Source organism: Mustela lutreola, chromosome 10 (genome assembly GCF_030435805.1).
Source record: "Mustela lutreola isolate mMusLut2 chromosome 10, mMusLut2.pri, whole genome shotgun sequence".
Classification (NCBI taxonomy): Eukaryota; Metazoa; Chordata; class Mammalia; order Carnivora; family Mustelidae; genus Mustela; species Mustela lutreola.
In genome coordinates, this window is record NC_081299.1 from 50,840,111 (window position 1) to 50,865,210 (window position 25,100).

Here is a 25,100-nt window from a genome sequence, read left to right on the forward strand (position 1 = left end):
TAAACATTAATAGAAAACATCGAGGGAAAAAGCTAAAAGATCCTACTATTAAAACTGATACATCTATTCTCATCATGTCTGATATAATATGGTAAAAGGAAAAAAGCATTCAGTAAAAGTGATGTAAGAATAGAAAGTAGTAACAAAATGTTTACCAGGTTTAGAGAACCACAGTTTCCTCTCAAGGGCCACTGTTAGAGCAGATAAGGTGAAGGTGCTATTTTCAGTCTTTGGTCTGCATTACTATATAGTATGTGAACTATAAGGGAAAAACTAACAAAAACTTGTCTACAGAACCATTTGTTCCATATTTATTCTGCTCGGGTCATCATGCTAAGCTCTTTTTTCTTACGTTATTTCATTCAGGCCTCCAACAATATTACCAAGCAGCTTGTATCATCTAAGTTTTACAAACAAGAACACAGGATGATAATAATGATGATGATGATGATGAAAAAAAACAACAAAAGTTGCAATGTACTAGACTCTATGCTAATCATTTCTTCTTATTTAATGCTCATGATGATTTTAGGAGTTGGTACTAACTATTGCTATTTCTAGTTTATAGGTAAGGAAATGAAAGCTAGAGAGTAAACCAGGATTTTAGTCCAGGTTAACCAGACGCTAAATCTTATATTCTTCTAACATTTGGTGAAGTAAATATACTACATAAGAAGAAGAAAGCAGTGGAAGGGATGTTAGCTGCTGGGGTCAAGATCTTAACCACTAACCTAATCACTCTGCTGTCCGCGATGATGAAAATGAGGTCAGAAGACACTCGTAAGATGCTTATTACTCTGTGCCCTTCACTGTACCGAACACGCATATGAACTTATTTATCCCTTGCACCTACCCAAAGAGATAAATATTATTACATAACCCATCTTATAGACCAGAAAATCAAGACATTGAGAAGTATTTTGTACATGTATTTTGCAGTAAATACCAGGACTGAGATTCAAATGCAGAAAGAGTGCTCCACAGAGAGTCTGAGCACTTTTCTATGTTCACCGCCTCTCACGGATGCATGCACTTGTATATGAGTCACCTACATAAATTCATTGAACCAAATTACACAATAACCAAATTAAGAACCCCATGGACTGCTTTAATGTAATACTAGATACAGTTAGAAGAAATGAATAAACTGGAACATAGATCAAAATAAACAACCTAGCATGACGCACAAGTCAACAAAAAGATGGACTACACAGAACAAGAGCAGACACAGAGGATAGGATAAAGAGGACTAACAGATGTTGAATTGGAATACAAAAAGAGGAGAGACAGAATGGAGAAGAGGACATATTTGGGCACATAATAGTTGAAAATTTCATAGAACTGAAGAAAGATGCTGAACCACTGATTTAAGAAGTCCAAAAAATACCAAGCAGAATAAATAAATAAATTTAAAACTAGATGGAAGGGCGCCTGGGTGGCTCAGTGGGTTAAGCCTCTGCTTTTGGCTCAGGTCATGATTTCAGAGTCCTGGGATCGAGCCCCACATCGGGCTCTCTGCTTGGCAGGGAGTCTGCTTCCCCTTCTTTCTCTCTGCCTACTTGTGACCTCTCTCTCTCTGTAAAAAAAAAAAAAACAAAAAACAAAACACAAAACAAAAAAAACCCACAAAAACCTTTAAAACTAGATAGAAGAGTAAAACCGCAGAAGATCAATTCTAAGGAGAATATCATAAAGAAGAGGGGGAAAATATCAGCAATGGAAATGAGAAGACAGTAGAAACAATGACCTTAGCATGCTGGAACAAAACAGGAAACTCAGATGCTATTTCGAAAAAACAAAAACAAAAACCTTAAGAATGAAGATCACACATTTTTCAAGGAAACAGAATTCATCAGCATAGAACAGGAAATTCTAAAGGGTATTTCACAAAGAAGAAAAATATTTCTTATGAACAGTCACAAATTTGGGAGAAGAGGAAATACAGTGGTGAACATGTGAACAAATTCAAATGATAATTAAATTTATACAGCCACAAAAATAACAATTTTTTTGAGGTTTAATGATATATACAATTAAAAGTGCCTAAAAATAACATTTAAGTAGGGATAAATCCCTACTTTAAAAAGGTAGATAAAAAAAAATTTTTTTAAAAAGGTAAATAAATATGCAACCTTTTCTGAGAGCCTTCTATTAACCAATGTGAAAGTAAATGGAATGACTGGAGTGGAATTTAATTTAAGGAAGGGCACTGTAGTTTGTAATACAATCACAAAAAGAATACAAACAGAATGTATAACTTCCAAACTAGCAGAAAAGAAAATGTAGAATGAGGAAAAAATGGAAGTAGAAAAAAAAACAAAAGAAAATAAGGAGACAAAAGAGACAGAAGGGATGGGATAATATGAAGTGACATTAAAATGTTAAGTACAGGGGCATCTGGGTGGCTCAGTAGGTTAAAGCCTCTGCCTTCGGCTCAGGTCATGATCCCAGAGACCTGGGATCGAGCCCTGCATCAGGCTCCCTGCTCAGCAGGGAGCCTGCTTCCCCCTCTCTATCTGCCTGCCTCTCTGCCTACTTGTGATGTCAAATAATTAAATAAAATCTTAAAAAAAAAGTTAAGTACATCAAATCCATATTAAATTTAGTTACACTAAATTAAATGATTTTAAAAACTCTAGTGAGACAAAAATAAATCAGATTTTTAAAATTTAAGACAAAATCTAACTACATACTATTTATAAAAGACATCTAAAACATAAATTTCAAACATTTTTAAAACACAAGAAAAAAATGCTGAAAGTAAAGGATGGAAAAACTCGTATCTTGGAAGAAACCTAGCATAACTAAACTAATACACAAAGTAGACTTGAAAGTTAAAAAAAAGTATTATAGTTCACTTTGATAAAAGATGAAATCCATCAAAAAAACATAATTTAAAATTAGATATTTCATAATAAGGCCTCAAATGAAACTAAACCTGACAAAATGACAAGTTATTAAAAAACCATGACTGTAGTATGGTATTAGAATAAGCAGAAAGAATTCAGTAAAAAGAAACAAAGGTTTAAACAGTAAGATTAACAAATTGGAAATATTAGGTGTAATGGACAAATACAGAACAATGAAGACTATGCATTTTCAAATACATGAGCTATTTGCAAAAACTCACTATATATAAGACCATAAAAACCAGATGCCACAAATATAACAAAATAAAATTACACAAAGTTCTCTGATTATGGAATCAGGCCAAAATCAGAAGCACAGGATCATGAGAAATTCTCCTATGACACCACACACACACACACACACACACACACACACACACACACACACATTTTGTTGCCGGAAGAGGGAGAGGAAGAGGGTGAGGGAGAGAGCAATTAAAAATTTTTTTTTAAATAATTTTATTTATTTGACAGAGAGAGAGAGAGAGAGAGAGTGAGCGCACACACAAGCAGAGAGTAGCAGGGAGAGGAGAAGCAGGCTCCTTGCTGGGGCTCAATCCCAGGATCCTGGGATCATGACCTCAGCCAAGGCAGTTGCCCAACCAAATGAGCCAAGAGGGCAAATTTTAAGTAGGCTCCACATTCTGCCATGAGGAGCCTATATAGGGCTTGAACTCACAACCCTGAGATCATGACCTGAGCCAAAATCAAAAGCTGGATGCTTATCTGACTGAGCTACCCAGGCATCTCACCTTATGATTAGAATTTTAAAAAATTTTTTATTCAAATTCAATTTAATAAACACATACTGTATTAGCAGTTTTAACAGCAGAATATAGTGATGCATCAGTTGCATACAACACCCAGTGGTCATTATCATTATCTTTATCATGTCCTCCTTAATGTTCATCCCTCTGTCCCCCATCTCTCCGTCCACTTTCCCTCCAACAACACTCAGTTTGTTTCCAAGTGTTAAAAGTTTCTTACAGTTTGCCTCCCTCTTTGTTTTCATATTATTTTCTCCCCTCCCTTCTCCTATGTTCATCTGTTTTGTTTCTTAAACTCCACATGAGTGAAATCATATGGTATTTGTCTTTCTCTGACTTATTTTGCTTAACATAATACCCTCTAGTTCCATTTGCATGATTTCATTCTTTTTGATGGCTCAGTAATATTCTAGTGTATGTACACACAACTTCTTTATCCATTCATCTGTCAAGAGATAGATGGACTCTTTCCTTAGTCTGGCTATTGTGGACAATGCTGCTATAAACACTGGGGTACATGTGCCCTTTCAAATCACTATGTTTGTGGGGCGCCTGGTTGGCTCAGTGGGTTAAGCCGCTGCCTTCGGCTCAGGTCATGATCTCAGGGTCCTGGGATCGAGTCCTCACATCGGGCTCTCTGCTCAGCAGGGAGCCTGCTTCCCTCTCTCTCTCTCTCTCTGCCTGCCTCTCCATCTGCTTGCGATTTCTCTCTGTAAAATAAATAAATAAAATCTTTAAAAAAAAAAAATCACTATGTTTGCATCCTTTGGAAAAATATCTAATAGTGCAATTGCTGGGACATAAGGTAGCTCTATTTTTAACTTTTTTGATGAACCTCTATGTTTTCCAGAGTAGCTGTACCAGTTTGCATTCCCATCAACAGTGTAAGAGAGTTCCCCTTTTCTGCATCCTCGCTAACATCAGTTGTTTCCTGACTTGTTAATTTAAGCTATTCCAACCTGTGTGAGGTGGTTATTTCATTGCGGTTGTGATTTGTATTTCTCTGATGCCAAATGATGTTGAGCATTTGTTCATGTGTCTCTTGGCCATTTGTAGGTCTTCTTTGGAGAAAGATTAAACATTTTAGAACAAAAACTCAGAGCCTAAAAATCTAAAAAAAATCATAATGCACTTTAGATCTATTTTTGAGCTGAATAATAAAAATGCTCCATATAAACTGTGGCACGTAACTAAAACAATTAACTAAAGGAAAATGTACAGGATTATAATATGTACTAAAGAAGAAATGATGAAAATTAGTGAGCTAAGCACCCACCTCAAGTTAGAAAAAGAACAATATAAACCCAAAGAAAATAGAAGACAGTAAAAAAAGATAAACATTCCAAGTGAGGATCAAGGGGTGCCTGGGTAGCTCAGTGGGTTAAAGTCTTTGCCTTCAGCTCAGGTCATGATCCCGGGCTCCTGGGATTGAGCCCCACGTCGGCTCTTTGCTCAGCAGGGAGCCTGCTTTCCCCTCTCTCTCTGCCTGCCTCTCTGCCTACTTGTGATCTCTATCTGTGAAACAAATAAATAAAATCTTAAAAAAAAAAAAAAAAAGTGAGGATTAACAGGCCCCAAGCTGGTTTTTATGAAGACTAAAGATATACACAAATTTTTGTTGAGTCTGATGCAAGACAAAGGGTACAAAAAGCCAACCACAGATATGAAACTATTTATATCCACTACTGGAGTAAAATTTATAGAAATCAGTGTAAAAGGAAACAGAACAGTTGAACAGTCTTACAGTCATTAAAAAAATTAAATCAGTAATTTTTAAACTTTCAAAAAAGAAAGCTACAAGTACAGATGGCATCACCCACAGGTTCTCCAAATATTCCAGGAAGAAATAACTCCAATTTTAAACATGTCCTTCCAGAGAACAGAATAAAAGGGTAAACTCCCTTTTAAATTTAAATTGGCTAACCTAACCCTGATTTCAAAACCTGTAAAGAACATTATGAGAAAAATATCACAAGCAGTTGTTTACCTACAAGCATAAATACATGAATCTTAAATTATGTCACACAAAATCCATTAATATACAATCACGAGAAAAAGTCGGTTTAATTTGGCAACTGAAGGCAGGTTTAACACCAGGAAATCAATTGAAAGGGGTCATAGTAAAAGATTTAAAAGCAAAATAACACAAGCGTCTCAATGGATCCAAAGAGAGCATAAAATTCACCTAGTCATAATTAAAAAACAGAACTCTTAGCAGAGCAGGAACGGAAAGACGACTTTCATAGTGTAAGAGAGGATAGCTAAAAAAACCAAAAAACCAAAAGATCCCCCCAAAACTATAGCATTTACGTGTAAGAACAAAATGTTGCAAGTTTGCACTTTTAAGGATGCCAACTATTGTCACTTGTATTCAACAATGTACTGGAGGTTCTGGCCAGTAAAGTTAGTCATGGAAAAAACTTGAAAGTAAGAAACCAACTGCCATTATACACAGATGATAGGATGATAGAAAAAATCTACACATATGTTATTAGTTTGGCAATTCTGCTGGAAATAAGCATCACTGTAAAAAATTAATTCTATTTCCACACAAAATTAATCAACAATTGGAAAAAAGAAGTTTTGGAAAAGAGGACACTCATAAGATTTTATATATATATATATATCATGTAATTTTATAATATAAAAATAAAAAATATCAAGGACCAAAACCACATCTATAAAAGATGTACTAGGTTTCTTCTTCTTCTTTTTTTTTTTTAAAGATTTTATTTGTTTATTTGATACAGAGAGAGATCACAAGTAGATAGAGAGGCAGGTAGAGAGAAAGGAGGAAGCAGGCTCCTTGCTGAGCAGAGAGCCCGATGTGGGGCTCGATCCCAGGACCCTGAAATCGTGACCTGAGCCAAAGGCAGAGGCTTAACCCACTGAACCACCCAGGCGTAGTGAAAACTAGAGGGGCTCCTGGGTGGCTCAGTGGGTTAAGCCTCTGTGTTAGGCTCAAGTCATGATTCTGGGGTCTTGGGACTGAGCCCCACATGAGGCTCCCTGCTCAGGGTGGAGTCTGCTTCTCCCGCTCCCTCTGCCTGTTGCCCTGCTTGTGCTTTGTTTCTCTCTCCCAAATGAATAAAATATTAAAACAAAAAAACAACCTATAAAAGTTTCTATATTCACAGATGTTAAAGAAGATCTAAATAATAGGGAGATCCATCATGTTCAAGGATTAAGAGATTTAGTAGTGCAAAAATACCAATTTTCACCAAAATTGATTCATATACTCATTACAATCTCAGCCAAAATCCTCACAGGTTCATTGGTTTTTGTTTACTTACTTTAGTGGAACATCATAAGCTGATTTTATAATTTATGTTAAAAACCTTTTTTTATATGCATGAGGCCTTTTTCTACATGACAGACCATACTGAGGTAGTTTTGCTTAATAAACAGTGCTGAGATAATTTGGTTTAATATAAATGAATGAATGAACAAACTCAATCCCCAGATTCTACTGTTCATAAAAAATTCCAGGTATATTTTAGGATTAAATATGGAAGAACAAAAAAACATTTGGAAAAGTAACAGGAAATATCTTCAAAATCTTAGAATAGGGATCAAATCTTTAAAGATACAAAAAACACTAGTTGTAAAGGAAAAGACTTTTAAAATTTTAAATAACTTCTAAAATTTTAAAAATTTTTAAGTGTTTTAAATAAGGCACTCCAGTAACCAAATTCACCATTAAGTAAGTGTTAAAGGCAAGTCACAAATTAAAAAAAAAAAAAAGATATATTTGAACCACTTATAATTGACAGTGGATTTGATCCAAAACATATAAACTCATACAAATTATAAACAAAGGCAGACAACCAAATGGCAAATGGGCAAAAACCGCTAGAACCTCAGCACCTCAACAGAGAAAATCCAAATGGCCAACATGTATATGAAGAAGTGCACACCCTCATAAGGCACCAGGGAAACGAAAGCTGAAGTGAGATACAACTAGAAAGTATCAGATTGAAAAAAAATCTTCAAGTCTGAAAAATCTAAATGCTGATGAACATGTGAAAGAACGGGAACTCTCATACTGTAGGTAAAGTATAAATTGAGACAAACCCTTTGGAAAAATACCCAGGTATATCTGGTATAAAGATGCATACATATTCTTTAACACAGCAAATTCAACTCCTAGGAAATAATCTAAATAAAAGTGCATATATATACAAGATACATGTAAAGAAAACTACAGGGGGGAGAAAAAAGAAATCCATATGATTACTATTTGAAATAACCAAAGATCAGAAGCCATTCATGCATCTAAGAACAGAATGGGTAAATAAACTGAACTATAGTCAATCAACTTAATGACATATAGAAATGAAAAATCAGTAAATGATAACTACATTTTATAACACGGATGAAAACTAAAGATGTAACAACAATAAATTACAGTATTTAGGGATGCAAAGTTGAATGGCAAAAGTATAAGCAAATAAGCAATTACTTCAGTAGTTAGGATAGAGGGCAGTTTGGTGGATAGCTGTAGTAGGGAAGGGCATGCTAAAGATTTCTGAAAGGCAGCCAATGTTCTGTATTTTGTCCTAAGTGCTGGTTACAAAGGTGTTCATTTCACAATATTTTGTTAATTTGTACATTTATGTTTCATATACTTTTTAACATATATATTTCACACAAGAAATTTAAAAAAATGAAACGGAAGGTCAAAAAAATTTGAGCGCAGTGGTCATTTTGGGCAGAGACAGGGACTGAACAGAGGGCAGACTGAAAACTTTCAAGGAATTTGCAGTGTTCTGTCCTGAAGCTGGGTGGTAGGTACACTATTGTTTCTTCTATTAATGATACCTTAATTGTGCATGTACTTTTCATATTATACATACTACATATATAAAGTACCAGTGATAAAAGAAAACTGATAAATTGGAATTCAGCACTTCAAATGACGCCAACAAGAAAGCAAAAAGATAGTCCATAAAATGTGAGAAAATACTTGCAAATCATGTAAGAGATTTGTACTCAGAATATATAAATGGTAACAAAGATGGATGAACTTTTCTCTAAATAAGGCATACAAAAGAGATGCGTTGATAAACAAATGAACAGATGCTCAACATCAGCCGACGTTAGGGCAATGCAAATTAAAACCACACTGCGATACTACTCTATACCAAGGTGGTTATGATAAAAAAAAGAGACAGTAACGAGTGTTGGGGAGGATTTGAGAAACAAGAATTTTTATTTATTGCTGGTGAGAATGTAACATGGGGCAGCCACTTTTAAAAGAATTTATAAGTGTCTGAAAATGTTACACACAGAGATACCATATAACCCAGCAGGTTGACTTCTAGATACCTATCTAAGAGAAACAAAAACATGCATGCACACAAAGACAAGCACACAAATGTTCATAGCAGCATTATTCCTAACAGCCAAAAACTGGAAAGGATCCAAATGTTCATCACCTGACAAATGGATAAAAATCTGGTATAGTAATACAAAAGAGTACTGCTTGGCAACTAGAAAAAAAAAAAAAATTAAGATGTGCTGATGCACATAACAACATGGTTAAATCTCAAAAACTTTACATGTGGTCAAAGAAGCCAGACATGAAAGATCACAGTGTATAATTCCATTTATATGAAATGTCCAGAATAGGCAAGTCTATAAAGATATACAGACAGAAAGTAGGTGAGTTGATGCTTAGGGCTGAGGGGAAATAGAGAGTGGCTCTTAATAGGCAAAGCATCTTCTTGGGGTAATGGAAATACTCTAGATTGTGGTGATAGCCACACAGCTCTGTAAATACAATAAAAACCATGAAACTGTACACTTAAAATGGGTGAATCTTTTGATACGTAAACTATCTCAATAAAACTTGTAGTTGTCAGGACAGCTTCCACAAATACTGCATTTTTCTGAAAGGAAGTCTTTTAGAACTTGATCTTGCTCTATCGGCAGTTTGTTTCCTCTCTGTTCCCATATCCTTCCCTCTTTAAGGGGAGAATAATTATAGGGGCAAAGTACCTACTGATTTCTTTTAAACATGAAACAGCATAAATCTTCAGAGATTTAAAAAAAGCATTTCAACTGCTAAATAACTGAAAGTATTTCTTAGGGTTGAAGAACAAAATGGATTCTGAAAATAAAGAAAATGGGTCATATACAATAAGGTAACTTCCAAAATTCTGAATGATGGAATCCAGAGCTTTATGCCATAAACCCTGAGGTATTAGTAATTTTGAAAACAACTCAGTACAAGATAAACAATATTCTCAGAATCTTAAGTTTCCACAAAGTGAATGAAACCCAGAGTACTCTTGCATCAGCTAATACAACAACCTGTTCTTTAAGGGTATATCCTTGTAAATACCTTCTTCCTAGAAAAAACTTCTGCAGGAGGGTTGTTCTTACCGATGATGTGAGGAGGAAACTGCCGGGCCTCGTTAGTTGAGGAACTGATGTTCCTGCAATTGCCATGGCAACTGTCTGGCTTATCATGCTTCCGCTCTCACTTTCATAGTCATCAGGGGCTATACAAATTGGTCTTCCTCGTTGATTTTGAGTTTCTAGAAAAAATAAAACCAAAACAAATAACAACATTTCCACTTGGTTAATTAACTATTAATTAACAGTTATTGAGCAACTTCCTATTCTCTATAACTCATTAAAAGAAAAAACCTGTTAACCTGAAATATTTATCATTAGATTTTATTTTCAACAATATTTTAAACATTAACTCATTCCTACTAATAACTTACAGTTTTGCAGAGAACTTGCTAGTCGAAGAAGATATAATAATATAAACATTTCTGCCTTCAGATTAGGAAGCCCACTTTGGAGATAAAAATACTGGTTGAACTACTCACTGTCAGTCCCTCAAGACACTGAGTTGCTTATCTTTGTATCACCCACTCTGTTCAAGTTCTTAATACGTAATGGGTACTCAATAAATGTCTGTTTTTGTTTTTTTTTAATGCAAACTACAGCGTTTTATTTAGGACAAATGAAGGAATCCAAGAAATTCTAAATATGGAAAGCAAGAGCAATAAAACTTTGTGAGTTCTAGTTTTTAAAAAAGCAACGTAACTTCAACTTCTTACCCCTGTGTTAACAACAAAACTAATTCTTGTTATTCAGGTAAATATTAATTTCAATTATATATATGAATAAAAATGAGACTAAAGGTGGTAGACATCTGCTGTCTTTTCTTATATACATATTTTCGGATGCATAGTACAGTCTCATACCAAAAAACCTATTTTCTAATAGGCAGGTACTGAAGTGTTATAAATCATCTAAAAACTCATCATAAGAACTACTTAAGGAAAGCCTGCAGTGAATTCTCTCACGTAGTCAAAAGTTATTCAGTAATATAGTTAAATATTTACTGTTTACTTATGTCAGTGCACATTTCCTTGTATTGTTTTTCCTAAAATAAGATCTTTAAGCTTCGAGATATTTCTAAAACTTGGAAACACTGAGATTTCCTTTAGGATGTGTTTTAAATACACGAAGTACCTGTAAAGTCATAAAGCTGAGGAACAGTTTCCATGATGATGCCAATCAGAGGCAGATACAACATGGCCACCCTCGCCTTTGTCTGGGGGTCAGAGTACCGTGGGTCTGAGTCGTGACTGGATAGTAAATTGTGTACCATATTGATGACTTTCTTGTGCAATCCGAACAGTCTATTTAAAAAGAAGATGAAGCAGCAGCAGCAGCAGCAGAAAGGTCACAGAGATTAGTTGATATCTTTAAAGCAAACAGTAACTCACAGTACTGAATCAACTTTGTTAAACTTTGCCAAATATTTGCATGTATTCCTATGAAACACTTCTCATTATAAAATTAACAAATGTTTCTCTATATAAAGTAAAGATGGAGGGAAAAAGAAATGCTAAACAAATTCACCTAGGAGAAAATCTGAATTATTTTTACATTAACTCATTAGTGCATATTCACATTAAAGAACTTAAGACCCGTTATGGTTATATTTTAAAGAAAAAAAATCTTAAGTAGCTTCAAATTTTATTTCAAAATAGGTATTCTCACATTTATCAAAAATAAACTTTCATGTGCTTTTTCTAAAAGAAAAATCTTCTACCTAATGGATTATGCAGTCCATAGGCTGGAGGGTGGGTATTGTCTTTTGACTTCTCTTATTTAAATTTAGCTTCCTTGCTCATCTACCTCATTTGGGTCCTACACCTTCTGTAGACTCCCCAAATCCTGAGTTTCAACTGGGTTAAAATACTCATAATCACTAACTTTTTTTTTTACACCTCTTCTCAAATTGAAGAAACTTTGACTATGCGAACCATTCTAAGTAAACATTTGGTCAACGTAGGTCCTTAAGGCTACAACTGGCAGCAGTCCCACATCTTATTCTCTCTCCTTCAGCCTCCCACCACCCATCTCAGAAAAAGATCTTGATTCCGACTTCCGATTTTTAGGAAAGAAAAACCATTCTGGATTTGCTCTAGCCAGATCTTTAACACACCTCCACATTTATATCTCTGTCATTCCTTTTGTCTCAGAAAAAGTTGTACTTCTCCCCCAAAAGTAATTTCTCCATTATGTTTAATGAACCCCATGTTTCTTCAACAGCTTCCATGCCCCCCACTAAACTCTTCCCTTCTTTCAAATAAGCCTTTCCTATGTTGAAAACACAAGTTCACTTGAAACTAGTCTCTTCTACCTTATATAATGTCTCCTCATAATAAATTATTACAACAATTTCTCCAGTAATAATTCCTGAATGTCCAGTCCATAGCAACTATTTTCATTTACTTCCTAGTATCTACTCCCTTTCTTTGGAACAAACAGTTTTTGAATGCTTACAACATGGTACTGTACTAGCTTCACCATTTAATAGCTAAATTTCTTAGGAGTACGTACCTTCTCTGTTTTCCTACCTACAATAGGGGGGTAATCGCCTACCTCATAAGGAGGCTATGAGAATTATGTTGCATAATTTATGTAGCATATTATTAGCACACTGCCTTCCTTGGTATTTGAGATCACAATGCCAATTTCAAAGCTGGGATTGGAAACCTGGGCCATTCATCTTATCTGCCACTTCACATTGCTACATATGAAATCTAGCTGGAGATTCTTCTTCTTTCCAAATTTTTATTCAGGAAGTGTATTTTTAAACACTGTCAAGAACCACATCTAACTGACACATCTCAGATTTTATTCTCCAGTTCTCTACTTGATGCTGTCATCTTCTCTTTTCTCAATTTTTTTCTCCAGATAGTTCCCTCCCTTTCCTCATAGTCTCTCTCATTTTACCCAAATCTCAGATTCCAGTCATTTGCTTTTTATGTTCTCCATTTTGAATTTTTCCATTACCAGTGAGGACTTCCAAACCTGGGTGTGTATTCCTTACTCTGTAGCTACCAGCCCAATGTTAACCTACCAATAAGCTCTACCCACTCATCTTTATTTTTTTTTTTTTAGATTTTTTTTTATCTATTTGACAGACAGAGATCACAAGTAGGCAGAGAGGCAGGCAGTGAGGGAGAGGAAAAAGCAGGCTCCCTGCCGAGCAAGAGCTCGATGCAGGGCTCGATCCCAGGACCCTGAGATCATGATCTGAGCTGAAGGCAGAGGCTTAACCTACTGACCCACCCAGGTATCCACCCCCCGCCCCACACTCATCTTTATAAGCCTTTCATAGGTCTACATTACTCAGTCACATGCAGTTATTAAAAAAATGTTTATGTAGGACCTGCAACATACTATTTTTTAAGTGTTAGGGATAACACTGTTCTTAAAGAGTTTGCTATTGCAAGAAAGAAACACAGACAAAAATAATAATTTAGTGTCACAAATGCAGTAAAGGTATTAATCTTCTATACAACTATGTGCTACAAAATTAGCATTTAATCATATTGTTTCATAGTCTTAATTTTCTGACTATAATGAAAGTTTCTAGAGAGCAAATGTTTGATCACTATTAAAACATATTATTGCCTCCAAGGAATTATTCTTATTAGCAAGCAGATTAAGTAAAAAGAAAATCATTATTCTCAAGGACCTATCCAAGACAATATATGTTGTATTTTTTCTATATACCACTAAAGAATAGAAAATCTAGAGATTGGCTGAGAATCTCTTAAAGTCAATTACTTATATGTTACTGAATTAACATATTTATAAATGTGCCATACATGATTTTAAGGTATTGGAAGTGTAACAGTGAACAAAAAAGAAGAAGTGTGTGCTCTCCTAAAATCACTTTATAATGGGAGGAGACAGAAATAAAGCAGCAAATTTCAGAGAAAGGTTTTGTAGAAAATAAAAGAGGGCCATATGTATAAGAATGATTGTGACAGGGCAGTGTGTCTATCATTTTGATTGGGTGGCCAGTGAAAGCCTCGCCTAGAAGATGCTATCTGAGTGGAGACCTGAAGAATCACAAGGAGCTAAAAGGTACATGACAGTCTTACGGTAACATGAGCACTGCTTTTTTAGGCAGAGAAAAAAAAATCCAAGTGCAAATAACCTAAGTTATGAGTAACTTTGGCATACTAAACAGAAAAAAAGATTGAGATGGCTAGATTTTAGTATGTGGGGAGGGAAGATAGTGACAAAATTACACAAGAATCAGATAAATAGGGCTTTGAGGACTATTACTAAAAGTCTAGATTTTAGGGACACCTGGATGGCTCAGTCAGTTAATTGTCCTACTCTTGATTTCGGCTCAGGTCATGGTCTTGGGGTCATGAGATCGAGTCCCACATTGGGCTTGCCACTGAGCGCAGTCTGCTTGGAATTCTTTTCTTCTTTCTCTCCCTCTCCTTTTGTCCCCCCTCTCAACACCTCCCATACTTTCTACACACAGACATGCACTCTCTAATAAATAAAATCTTAAAAGTCTGGATTTTACCCAAAGAATAGAAAAGCACTAATTCAAAAAGATAAAAGCACCTCTATGTTTACTGCAGCCTTATTTATAATAGCCAAGATATGGAAGCCACCCAAATGTCCATCAACAGATGAATAAAGAAGATATATGTACGTGTATGTATGTGGGTATATATATGTATATACCCACAAACACACACACACAGGAATATTCGCCATAAAAAAGAATGAACTATTGCTACTTACAATAGCATGGATGGATCTAGAAGGTATAAAGCTAAGCAAAATAAGTCAGTCAGAAAAAAAAAATACTCTATGACTTTACTCATATGTAGAATCTAAGAAACAAAACAAACAAACAAAGAAAAAAACAGATAAACAAAAAACCCAGACTCTTAGCTAGGGAGAACAAACTGTTGGTTACCAGAGTGGAGGGGGCGGAAGGATGGATAAAATAGGTGATGGGTTTTAAGTACTACACTTGTGATGAGCACTGGGTGTTATATGGAAGTACTGAATCACTATATTGTATACCTAAATGGATATTACACTGTATGTTAACTATACTGGAATTTAAATAAAGACTGTTAAGCTATTTAAATTCAATCATCAGACAGTATGCCCCTTCCTTACTACGTCAATTTCCAAAAATTCTGTACAAGTGTATACAACTTTGGAAGTTCTTAAAACCTAAGAATATTTGTTTATGGGGCATACTTTGAAGTAAAATGCTACATAGTGTAATGGCAAACAATATATTTTCTTTACAAGGAATAGAAAACCCAATCCATTTCCTTCGAACTGAAATGTGCCTACTATACATCACCAAATCTATGAGTCTACCTACTAATACACAGAGTATTTTTTGTAACCATTAAGAAGGAAAACTACCAAATAAACCAAGATATGCCACTGATTTCAAAAGAAACCTCAAATTCAGAGATGATAAAGTATGAAAAAAATGGCTCTCTTAAAAATCAGTGAAATGCAGAAATACCATGGAAATGGGACTTAGTGAATACAGAGGTAGATGAAGAGTGGTGAAGACTAGTCTTTTGATTCTTAGGAAAGTAAGTGCAATACTTCTGTCCCATTATCCAAAAGCAAACTGCTACTCCACGAGGCAAAGTAACTCTACTCACCCTTCAGCATCAGGGTCTAAAATGACAGCCAGTTCTGTTAATACAAGTCCTGCCAAATAATGCTGTTGGCGGAAAGGCACAGACAATTCAAACATATTTGCAATCTTCTGGTCTTGTACGTTTGTGGAAAATCCAGAACTCTGTTTGGGAGTGAGGTAGAAGAAAACTACAATAGCTGTGCAACAAAACATCCTACAGACAGAACATTACAATAAAGGCAGTATGAGCATTATCTCAAAGTAAGATACACCTCGCTTAGGGTAGCTTATTTTACATCACTATTATTCACATTGGAGAAAGTAACTCCTCTTACTTTTGGTATAGGAAGCTCTGATAAAATAACACTTTAAATTATTTTCAATTTCCTTTTTCTCATATTGAAACTTTTCCATCTTTTTAAAATCTTTATTCTTTTAGCCATTTAATGTTTCAATATACCTTAAAGGAGAAAAAAAGTAACTAAATCCAAATGATATATTATGTATTTACTGCTGAGTACAAAAGATATATTGGTAGTCAAAGCTATTGATTTCCAGAGAAAGTCCAAATACCAGTAAAACTGTTTTTCAGAGAAAATACTATCTTTAGAAAATTACTATCATTTTGTCATTCACTCACAGTTTTTAAAAGAGTTTTAATACTGCAAAATAGCATCCTCCCAAGATATAGTTCAGGACAAAAGTGTCTACAATCTCATCCCCCTCTAATTCATATTCAAGACCAACCATATGGGAAACAAGAGAATGGAAGGAATTCTGTTAATTTCTTGGCTGAATGAGATGTTCAAAAGGGAGTAAGGTATAAACAAATGTGTTTCATTAAAGGTTTTAGGAACTATACTATGATTAATCTGTTCCTCACTGGACAGCCACATATCTGGCAGAGGATGTGGAAGAAAGCAAAAGACTAGCCTTATCCATTATAGAAAGAGGTGTATGCTAGCCAGGTCAAAGAGTATGTGAAAATAGGCCAATCCATAAGCTTTTTCATAAAGGCAAAATGTTTTCTAATCTAGGTAAAGTTTAAAAAAAAATACATATTTTTATAATGAATCTGAGATTGATCTAGGCTACGGAATTACAACCAGGAATTAAATAACTCAAAAATAACACTACAAAAAGTTAAGATCAATTTTAACTTTAAACATTAAGAGATTAAGAAAGCTTAAGAAAGCAGCTTGTCTGCCTTAGGAATTACAAAGCAGAAAGAATGTTTCACTAGAAGGAGCTTCTCTGATATTAAAACCAGAAAATCCCTTTATCTCAATCTGTATGACAGGACACGAAGTAATTGCTTTGATAACCCCTTTTTGTCTTGACAGAGACCACTCGCTACCCAAGAGTCCATTGCCACCCAAGAAAACCTTACGGACATCCACCTACTTTCCTTTGGGTTTTCAAGGTACAAGAGATGTAGGCAGGGCTTCCTCGGACTGCCCTGCAGTTTGACTTCTTTCCCAGCTACATTATGCCTCATGCCTTTTCCTTTCACAGGTATTGGTCCCAAATAAACATCTTCTAGCCCAAACTCAAGACAACTTTGCATTTGCTTCTAGAAAACCTGATCTGCAAAAAAACATCTCAATGGGCTTATCTAAGTGAATTCACTCACGTGGATGTGCACAGATCTGTAAGAGGACAACACGGTAGTTAAGACCTCGGGCTCTAGAATAAAGTCAACACGTGGCTTAACTCAAAGTCTAGCTCTGCCAATTATTACTGTGTAATCTTGAGCAAGCTCATGACTTTTCTGTGTTTCATGTGCAAAATGAAAATAATAGAATTTACCCCCCAGAATTACTCTAAGGAGCAAATAATTAATACTTACAAAGCCTTTAGCATGGAGCCTATCACACAACTATTATTCAACAGTGTTTCCTACCATTTTCTCCAGTGTTCAGAAAGCTTTCGTACAAACATGGGCTCTATAAAAAACTTTTTCAGACACCGCATACCTGAGATGTTGCCGAAGAAACAGATGGCGACGGTGATGCAGGGGGAGTGAGCAGACTGCAGGGCAGGTTCAGTGTAACGTAGTGCTCGTGGCTGCAGACAATTCGTAGAAAATCCAGTCTCAAAGACACCAGCACACTTGGATTTGGTAATGAATATAGCTTTGAAGATACCTTGTAAGCATTACATAAATAAAAGAATACCAATTGAATTCATCATTTCTCTAAGCCAACACCAGAAGGACAGATGAAGTACTGAGTGAGCAGTTTTGGGTTTTGTGGTTTAAACAACAGTATCAGCTTTTTCCAGAGTTACTGCTAGAATAAAAAAATAGGGAACTAGAAGATCTACTTAAGATGTACAAATCCACTGACCAGGCTAAAAGTCATATTCTCTATATTTACAATATAGCATTAATATTTCCACTTCTCAAAGATACACTTTATGAAGGAAAAGTATATGACCAAAATAACTTCATAAAAGAAATGATCCATTGGGGGTGCCCTGAGTGGCTCAGTCGTTAAGTGTCTGCCTTCGGCTCAGGTCATGATTCCGGGGTCCTGGGATGGAAACCCCACATTAGGCTCCCTACCTGGTGGGAAGCCTGCTTCTCCCTCTCCCACTCCCCCTGCTTGTGTTCCCCCTCTCGCTGTGTCTCTGTCAAATAAATAAATAAAATCTTTAAAAAAAAATAACAAGAAAACGATCCATTCTTTGGATAATTAGCACCCTGTGTTAACCTATATTTATGATTAGCTATTTGTCTATTCACCCAGCTACATGGTAAGCTACGCTGAGGAGACATATACACACTGACTTGAAAGTTTTGGCATCCCTGGGGTCTAGCTCGATGTTTGGCAACCACAGAAAGTCAATGCTTAAAGAACAACGACAAGATCTGAGGAGCAACAGAACATGAAATTCTGGGGGGAAAGTAAAAATAATACATACTACTGCAAATACTTCCAAGTGGGTCAGTGACCACATGTAGTTTTAACTTCTCTATTAAAAGGAACATACAGGGGCACCTGAATGGATCAGTTGGTTGGATGAGCATCCAACTCTTGCTTTCAGCTCAGGTCATGATCTCAGGGTTGTGGGATCAAACGCCATGTTGACTTGTACTCATCGCAGAGTCAGCTTGGGAGTCTTTCTCCCCCCTCCGTATGCCCCTCCCCCCAATCATATGTACACTCTCTAAAATAAATCGGTCAATCTGTGGAACACACAACAAAAGTAGCTGATAGAACAGATCTTCAAAATTCTAAATATTAGACTGCCAAACAGCATTCTAAACCAGTAATTCTCAGAAACGAGCCTGTGGACCAGTGGGAAACGTTGCACAAGCACTGTGTCCCACACGTCCCTCCTCTACCCCTAGGATTCAAACTCCTCAGTAACTCTGGGATAGGACCCAAGAGCTGTGTATATTTAAATTTCCTTTAAAAGGTAATTCCAGGGGGCGCCTGGGTGGCTCAGTGGGTTAAGCCGCTGCCTTCGGCTCAGGTCATGATCTCAGGGTCCTGGGATCGAGTCCCGCATCGGGCTCTCTGCTCAGCAGGGAGCCTGCTTCCTCCTCTCTCTCTCTGCCTGCTTCTCTGCCTACTTGTGATCTCTGCCTGTCAAATAAATAAAATCTTTAAAAAAAAAAAAAAAAAAAAAGAAGGTAATTCCAGAATGATTATACAGCTCACTACCCACATGGCCTAAGAGGACCAATAACTAATGTTTTCCAAAAGGCATATTCATCAGTTGATAAAAATGTTAAAGTCAGCTGTTTGTAGAAAAGTTCCAGGATGCTTTTTTAGTAAAAGCAACATAATGGAAAAGATAAATAAATTAAAAAAATAATAAAAGCGACAAAGTGATTGACTGGGGATTTGGGTAAACATCCATCCATGATTCTAAACTCTATAATGTCTAAGTCTACATTAGGAGGACTACACAGCAAAATGCAGTTGCTTTAAAAATCACCCAATAAATACACAAACAAGTTCATTTGGCTATACATTGTAACTGGTACTCTTACATGGCATCATGGGGGTTGCTTTACATTATTTTTTTCTATTATATTTTTTAAAGTTTATTTTATTTATTTATTTTTTTAGTAATCTCTATACCCAATGAGGGGCTCACACTGACAAACCCAAGATCAAGAGTCACATGCTCTTCGGACTGAGTCAGCTAGGCACCCCCAGGGCTATTTAACATTCAGTCTAGTGACTTGCTGATCTGCTGCAAAATGGGAATCAAAGGTCCCTGCTGGGCCAGTAAAACCAAGGAAAAGTCAGCTGTACAGATATCAACTTGCCATAGGCCTGTGTCCTCATAAAACTAATGAAATTTATTTTTGTCTTACTAATAAAAATACCCTGCTTTTATTTTTTAAAGACTTATTTATTTAAGAGAGAATGAGAGGGAGCGAGAATAGGGGGAGGGCCACAGGGAGAGGGAGACAAGCAGACTCCCAGCTGAGCAGGGAGCCTGACACGGGGCAGGGCTCGATCCCAGGACCCTGAGATCATGACCTAGGCTGAAATCAAGAGCCAGATACTTAACCAACTAAGCCGCGCAGGTTCCCCAGAGAGTCTCTCTCAGAGCCTCTCCCTCCACCCCTTCTGTTCATGCTCTCTCTCAAATAAATCCTTTTTAAAAAGAAAAATGCTGTTTTTTAAAAACATCAGTATATGAATGCGTTCTGGAAGATATCTAAGCTGTAACTCTAAAAACAGCAAACACAGTATTTAAATTATTTGTTAACTATTACTAATTATGCATTACCTGTTTATAGCAGGTCTTAATAAGGCTAAAGACAAATCCTCTATCCATAACAGACAACAGATCATTGAGAAAGAATGCAAGGCTTGTGTTGAGTCTCTCAACCATTTCTGTGTCCTGGAAAACAGAATAAAAAGCAAAAAAACAAATAAGAGTATGACAGCTTAATGTGAGTTCGACAGAAATTTAATTTTTTAACAAGTTATCATTACCTTCTGAAATCGTGAAACTATATCACTAGCAATTGTGCTGACAAGAGCAGCAATGTCATCCATGAAACGTTCTGGAAAACGACTTTTCCTTGGTGCATCAAGTTTATCATTAAAATATAAATGATGCACCATGCTCTTTACCTGAAAAAATAAATAAGGCATTAGTTTAATTTTTTATGAATGCAATTAACAGTTAATCATATCCGGGCTATTTTTTCACTACACTATGTTATTTAACAGATGGCTAAAATACTTCTAGCCCCTCAAATACTTTGAGACTCTCCCTGCAGTAGCTTATGTTCCCAAGAAGTATCAAACACCGTACAACTCAATCACTGCATCACCTTCATAAAATTATTCTGGCTACCAATACGAAAAGAATTATGGATATGAACAGAAAAATAGTTCACCTTTCAAATTTGTTTTAAATGAAATCTTTTCTAAGATGTAACATTTTGACATTCCATATATGCCCAACAGTAAGCTCTGAGACACTAGACACACTGACTTCACTGTGGTCTCTTCAGCATCTATAATATAGTGACGTATGGTGAGTGTACAGTAAACACTGATGACTCAATATGAATAGTAAACTCTTGGGCAAAAATTAACAAAGTGATTCACGTGTACAAAATGCTTCTGTGGGCACCTGGGTGGTTTAGCCTGCTGAGCATCTAACTCTTGGTTTCAGCTTATATCATGATCTCAAAGGTCCGGAGATCAAGCCCTGCACTAGACTCTGTGCTCAGTGCAGAGCCTGCTGGAGAGTCTCTTCCTATGCTCTTCCCCCGACATGCTGATGCGCACACTCGTTCCCGCTCTCTAATTAAAAAATACCTCTGGATATTGACTATTACAACAATGTGGTAATAATAATAAAGAATTCAGGGAAAGCAAAACAAAGTTTCAACAATTAGTAAACAGCAGAGTTACGTTTTAAACTGTAGCTTTTTAACTATTCTTAAGAAATCTGAACATACACGTAAGACTATCAAAAAATCAAAATTACAATTTTATCTTATATTAAAAGCACAAGAATTACAAACTTGGTGTTTATTCTCCAGAGGGGGAAAAATGAGAAGCCTATCACTTACATAGGGTCCCTGACTTATTTTCTTCTGTAGATTAGTAAATCTCTAGAAAAACTGTCTTCTTATCCCCAATATAGGTAACACTCAATGCTGAGAATGACCCTATGACATACTCTGGAAGCTCCTTCTGTTTCTTGTCTTCCTGCCTTCCTTTTTGTTATTGTTGTTTTGTTTTCCATTATATTTTTACACATTCCTCTTTTGGAAGAAAAAGTTTCAATGACTTCAGCTTTCTAGAGGTTGAAGAGGAAGAGTCCCTAGTGTCAGAACGCCCGAGTTTGAAGCCCAGTTCTGTCTCTCTGTGCATTGAAAACCCCTAGCCCACAGGGACAGTGCTACACATAGTACATACTTGGCAAATCTTCATTGCTCTTGTGTATATATGAGTTTATATGTATATAAATATTAAGATATTAATCCATTTGTTTTTAATATCATGTATTAAACTGAGCCGAAAGTGTTGTTATTAAGCTTTCGAACCATGAAAGCAGTGAGAATCTTTAAAGCCCTTTTTATCTATGTTTGGGATGAAATCTAAAATACATTATGTGCTAGCCACATCCAGACTAAGAAATAAGGTACCATGTTTTTCTTTAAAAAGAGAGCTGGTTCTGCAACCATCTCTAAAATAATAGTTAAGCAGAGCCTTCTAATTCCACCTGAATTATGCTCAGTGTCCACAGTGTTTATGCAGAGATGTAACAAATGTTAATTTTGTATTGGAGGCAGGTGTCAAACCCTAAGAAGGACAACTGAAAAGGCTTTTTAGGATAAAATAATGAGCTAACACAAATTTGCCAACTAAGGAAAACAGTATTAAAAATGTGTTGGGCTTGCTCACCATTAACTCAAAAAAGAACCAGGCTTGTTGCAAAGCTGATTCCCGCACGCTGCCACTGCAAACAACCCACTGCAAAGCCAGCTCCTCATGAAAAAGCTATCCAGAAGTAAATCCAAAGTTATTATCAAAGTCATATCTGCTGATAACACAAACCAAACCATAATGCAATTACAAATGAAGATATAATGAGAATAAGCAAAATAAGGCAGGTGAACCATTCAATGATGCAGTGAGGACACCCATTAACGAAACGGCTGTTTATACATGGAAGACAGTGGCATGTTGAACAGCTGAAAAAATTACATGTTATCTTGCAGTAAAATGTAATTTTAAAAGGGCAGGTGGGAAACAGCCTCCTAAATTGTACCTGCAAACAGAAACTAGACCAAAACTCACAGTTACAAATACGATCTTGTTTGTGCCTTAAATACATATTCCAACATATGCAAATACATTCATGAACTTTGCTGGTACAATTTAGGAAATACCTTTAGAAATTTAAACTTTGATGTAAGCCATTAATTTTCAAGTTTTCAAGTATCTGAAGTCTTTTTTATAAACATAGCGGAAATTTCCTGCCTTATAATGGATATGCATACAAAGCATTTGCAAAGTAGGGTATATCGATATGAAAAGGACTAACAAAACTGTGCATAAGGGAAGCAAATCAACATATCTTACTAAGAGTGATAATTTTTCTAACTCATCTTCCTTTCCCTGGAGATTTAAAACACAAAACAGAGCAGTTACAGAAACAGAATTCAGAATTGATACATTTTTTGGTACTAAAATCTGATTATCAAATTTGATTTCAAACAGTCAATCCCAAAGATAAAACATTTCACTAACAAAAGAGCATACACTGGAGTGGTATGCCCAAAAAGGCAACAGACAAGCAGTGCTTGCTCAAATGTATTTTTAAACAAATAATTTAAATGCAATTATTGTAACATACTGGCTACATAAAGAAATCTTACATCTATTTAACTGTTGGAATTTTCCCCCTATACGGATTGTCTTCATATGAATCTACCTTTTTAGTTGGTAAGCGTCCCGTTAATGTTTGTAAGAAACTTGACGTCTCTGTGTGCGAAGACATACGATTACAACTTCGATCCATAGCCTATGGAGTGGAGGTGAATGAATGATGAGATAACATTAAAGTCTGCTGTGGAGGGCGCTGCAGCTCAAGGATTACATACAATTTTTTAAACAGTCTTACTTTGGTTTCAACAACTGTTTTATTATTGCTCATCTCATTTTTACCATTTTAAGCTGCTTTAATGACAGTGCATTAGAAGTATCAAAATGGCTTCTATGTACTTTTAGTAAAAAGATGAATTATTTTAATGATTATATAAATTCAGAGTGCTGCAAAGAATGAAACTTTTATCTGTGTGATCTATACACATGCACACATCCAGTAAGAAAATGTATAAAGTAAAAACATACTTCTCACTGGTCTCAGATCAAAAAGAAGAAATCAAGAGTTTTATATTCAATCAAGGAAATCAAAAGGTTAGAATGGTTTCTTTCACTTTTCACTATCAAAAACTACTATTCAGATCTGCCATGTATTTCAAATATAAAACATTTATGATACTAAACATGAAATCAAATTCTTCAAGAACAAGAGCATTTCCCTCCAAAGCCAATACACAGATGAGAAGTATATTTTGAGGTGCCATGCAATATTAGCCATGAAGCAACTAGACTTAAGTAAGCAAAACCTAGTTCAACTAAGTTATACACAAATTTCATACTTTGCAACACAATACGAATTAAAATGGATTTTTGCTTCTGGTATTAAACCTTACAGCATGGGGATCATATACTGTTCACACTTAATTTCAGCTTAGTCCCAGTATTTCTAATCAGTAATTATGGAGAAAAAAAAAAAAGGCAAGACAGTAAATGCTAAATGAAAAGGATATAATAGCTACACTTTAAACCAAAAGCAAATGGAAAACTGCCAGGTTTTTTCCACACAAATTTTTTTTTTTTTTAATTCTTACTAAGTGTGCTACCCTTACAGTAGAAACTGTTATCAAAGCCATCACTTGCATAAGCAGCAGGCATTGAAATACCAAGAGAGTATACAGGGAGGAAGTGGGAGGAAGAGACAGGAAGTAGGAAAGGACAGCATTACTGGTGCAACTGGTGGTATTCATGCATAGTAGTTGGAAAATGTGCTAAGTAAACAAAAATACACACTTTTTAATGATTAAAAAGCAAGCCACTGAAATCATAGTATGTACTAAAAAGTAATGTTCTAAAAAGAAACATCAGCAGCCAATAAAGAAACCTCTAATATAAACACCACCTGTGTTGATTCTGCACTTGGACTGGGGTTGGATCCCCATGGGGCAGCTTTTGGACCACCAGTGTTAACCCAGGAATTGGAGCGATCTAAACCCTAAGCATATAATAGAAAGCAGTTGGAAAGGAAAGAAATATTACATGTGGCATGCTATAAATTATTCTTAAAGAAATCCAGACTTTCCAATGCAAACATGTTTTTAATTAGTACTGTTAAAGCAACCAAAATTTCTAGGCATCA

The 25,100-nt window shown here is 35.7% G+C and overlaps 1 protein-coding gene across 9 annotated transcripts in view; it reads right to left on the bottom strand.

Annotated features, from left to right (window-relative positions):
• Positions 1-25,100, bottom strand: part of DOCK7 (dedicator of cytokinesis 7) — a 218,452-nt gene that overhangs the window by 47,385 nt on the left and 145,967 nt on the right. For 5 of the 9 annotated variants that reach the window (XM_059137858.1, XM_059137856.1, XM_059137859.1 and 2 more), the window contains exons 23-31: positions 24,864-24,956; positions 23,574-23,663; positions 22,541-22,636; positions 20,609-20,749; positions 20,400-20,513; positions 17,621-17,791; positions 15,667-15,806; positions 11,171-11,340; positions 10,064-10,218 (exon numbers count right to left, since the gene is read on the bottom strand). In XM_059137858.1, coding sequence (XP_058993841.1) covers positions 10,064-10,218; positions 11,171-11,340; positions 15,667-15,806; positions 17,621-17,791; positions 20,400-20,513; positions 20,609-20,749; positions 22,541-22,636; positions 23,574-23,663; positions 24,864-24,956 — 1,170 coding nt within the window. The remainder of the gene's footprint in view (positions 1-10,063; positions 10,219-11,170; positions 11,341-15,666; positions 15,807-17,620; positions 17,792-20,399; positions 20,514-20,608; positions 20,750-22,540; positions 22,637-23,573; positions 23,664-24,863; positions 24,957-25,100) is intronic. The other 4 variants (XM_059137863.1, XM_059137861.1, XM_059137862.1 and 1 more) reach the window with 1 other exon arrangement.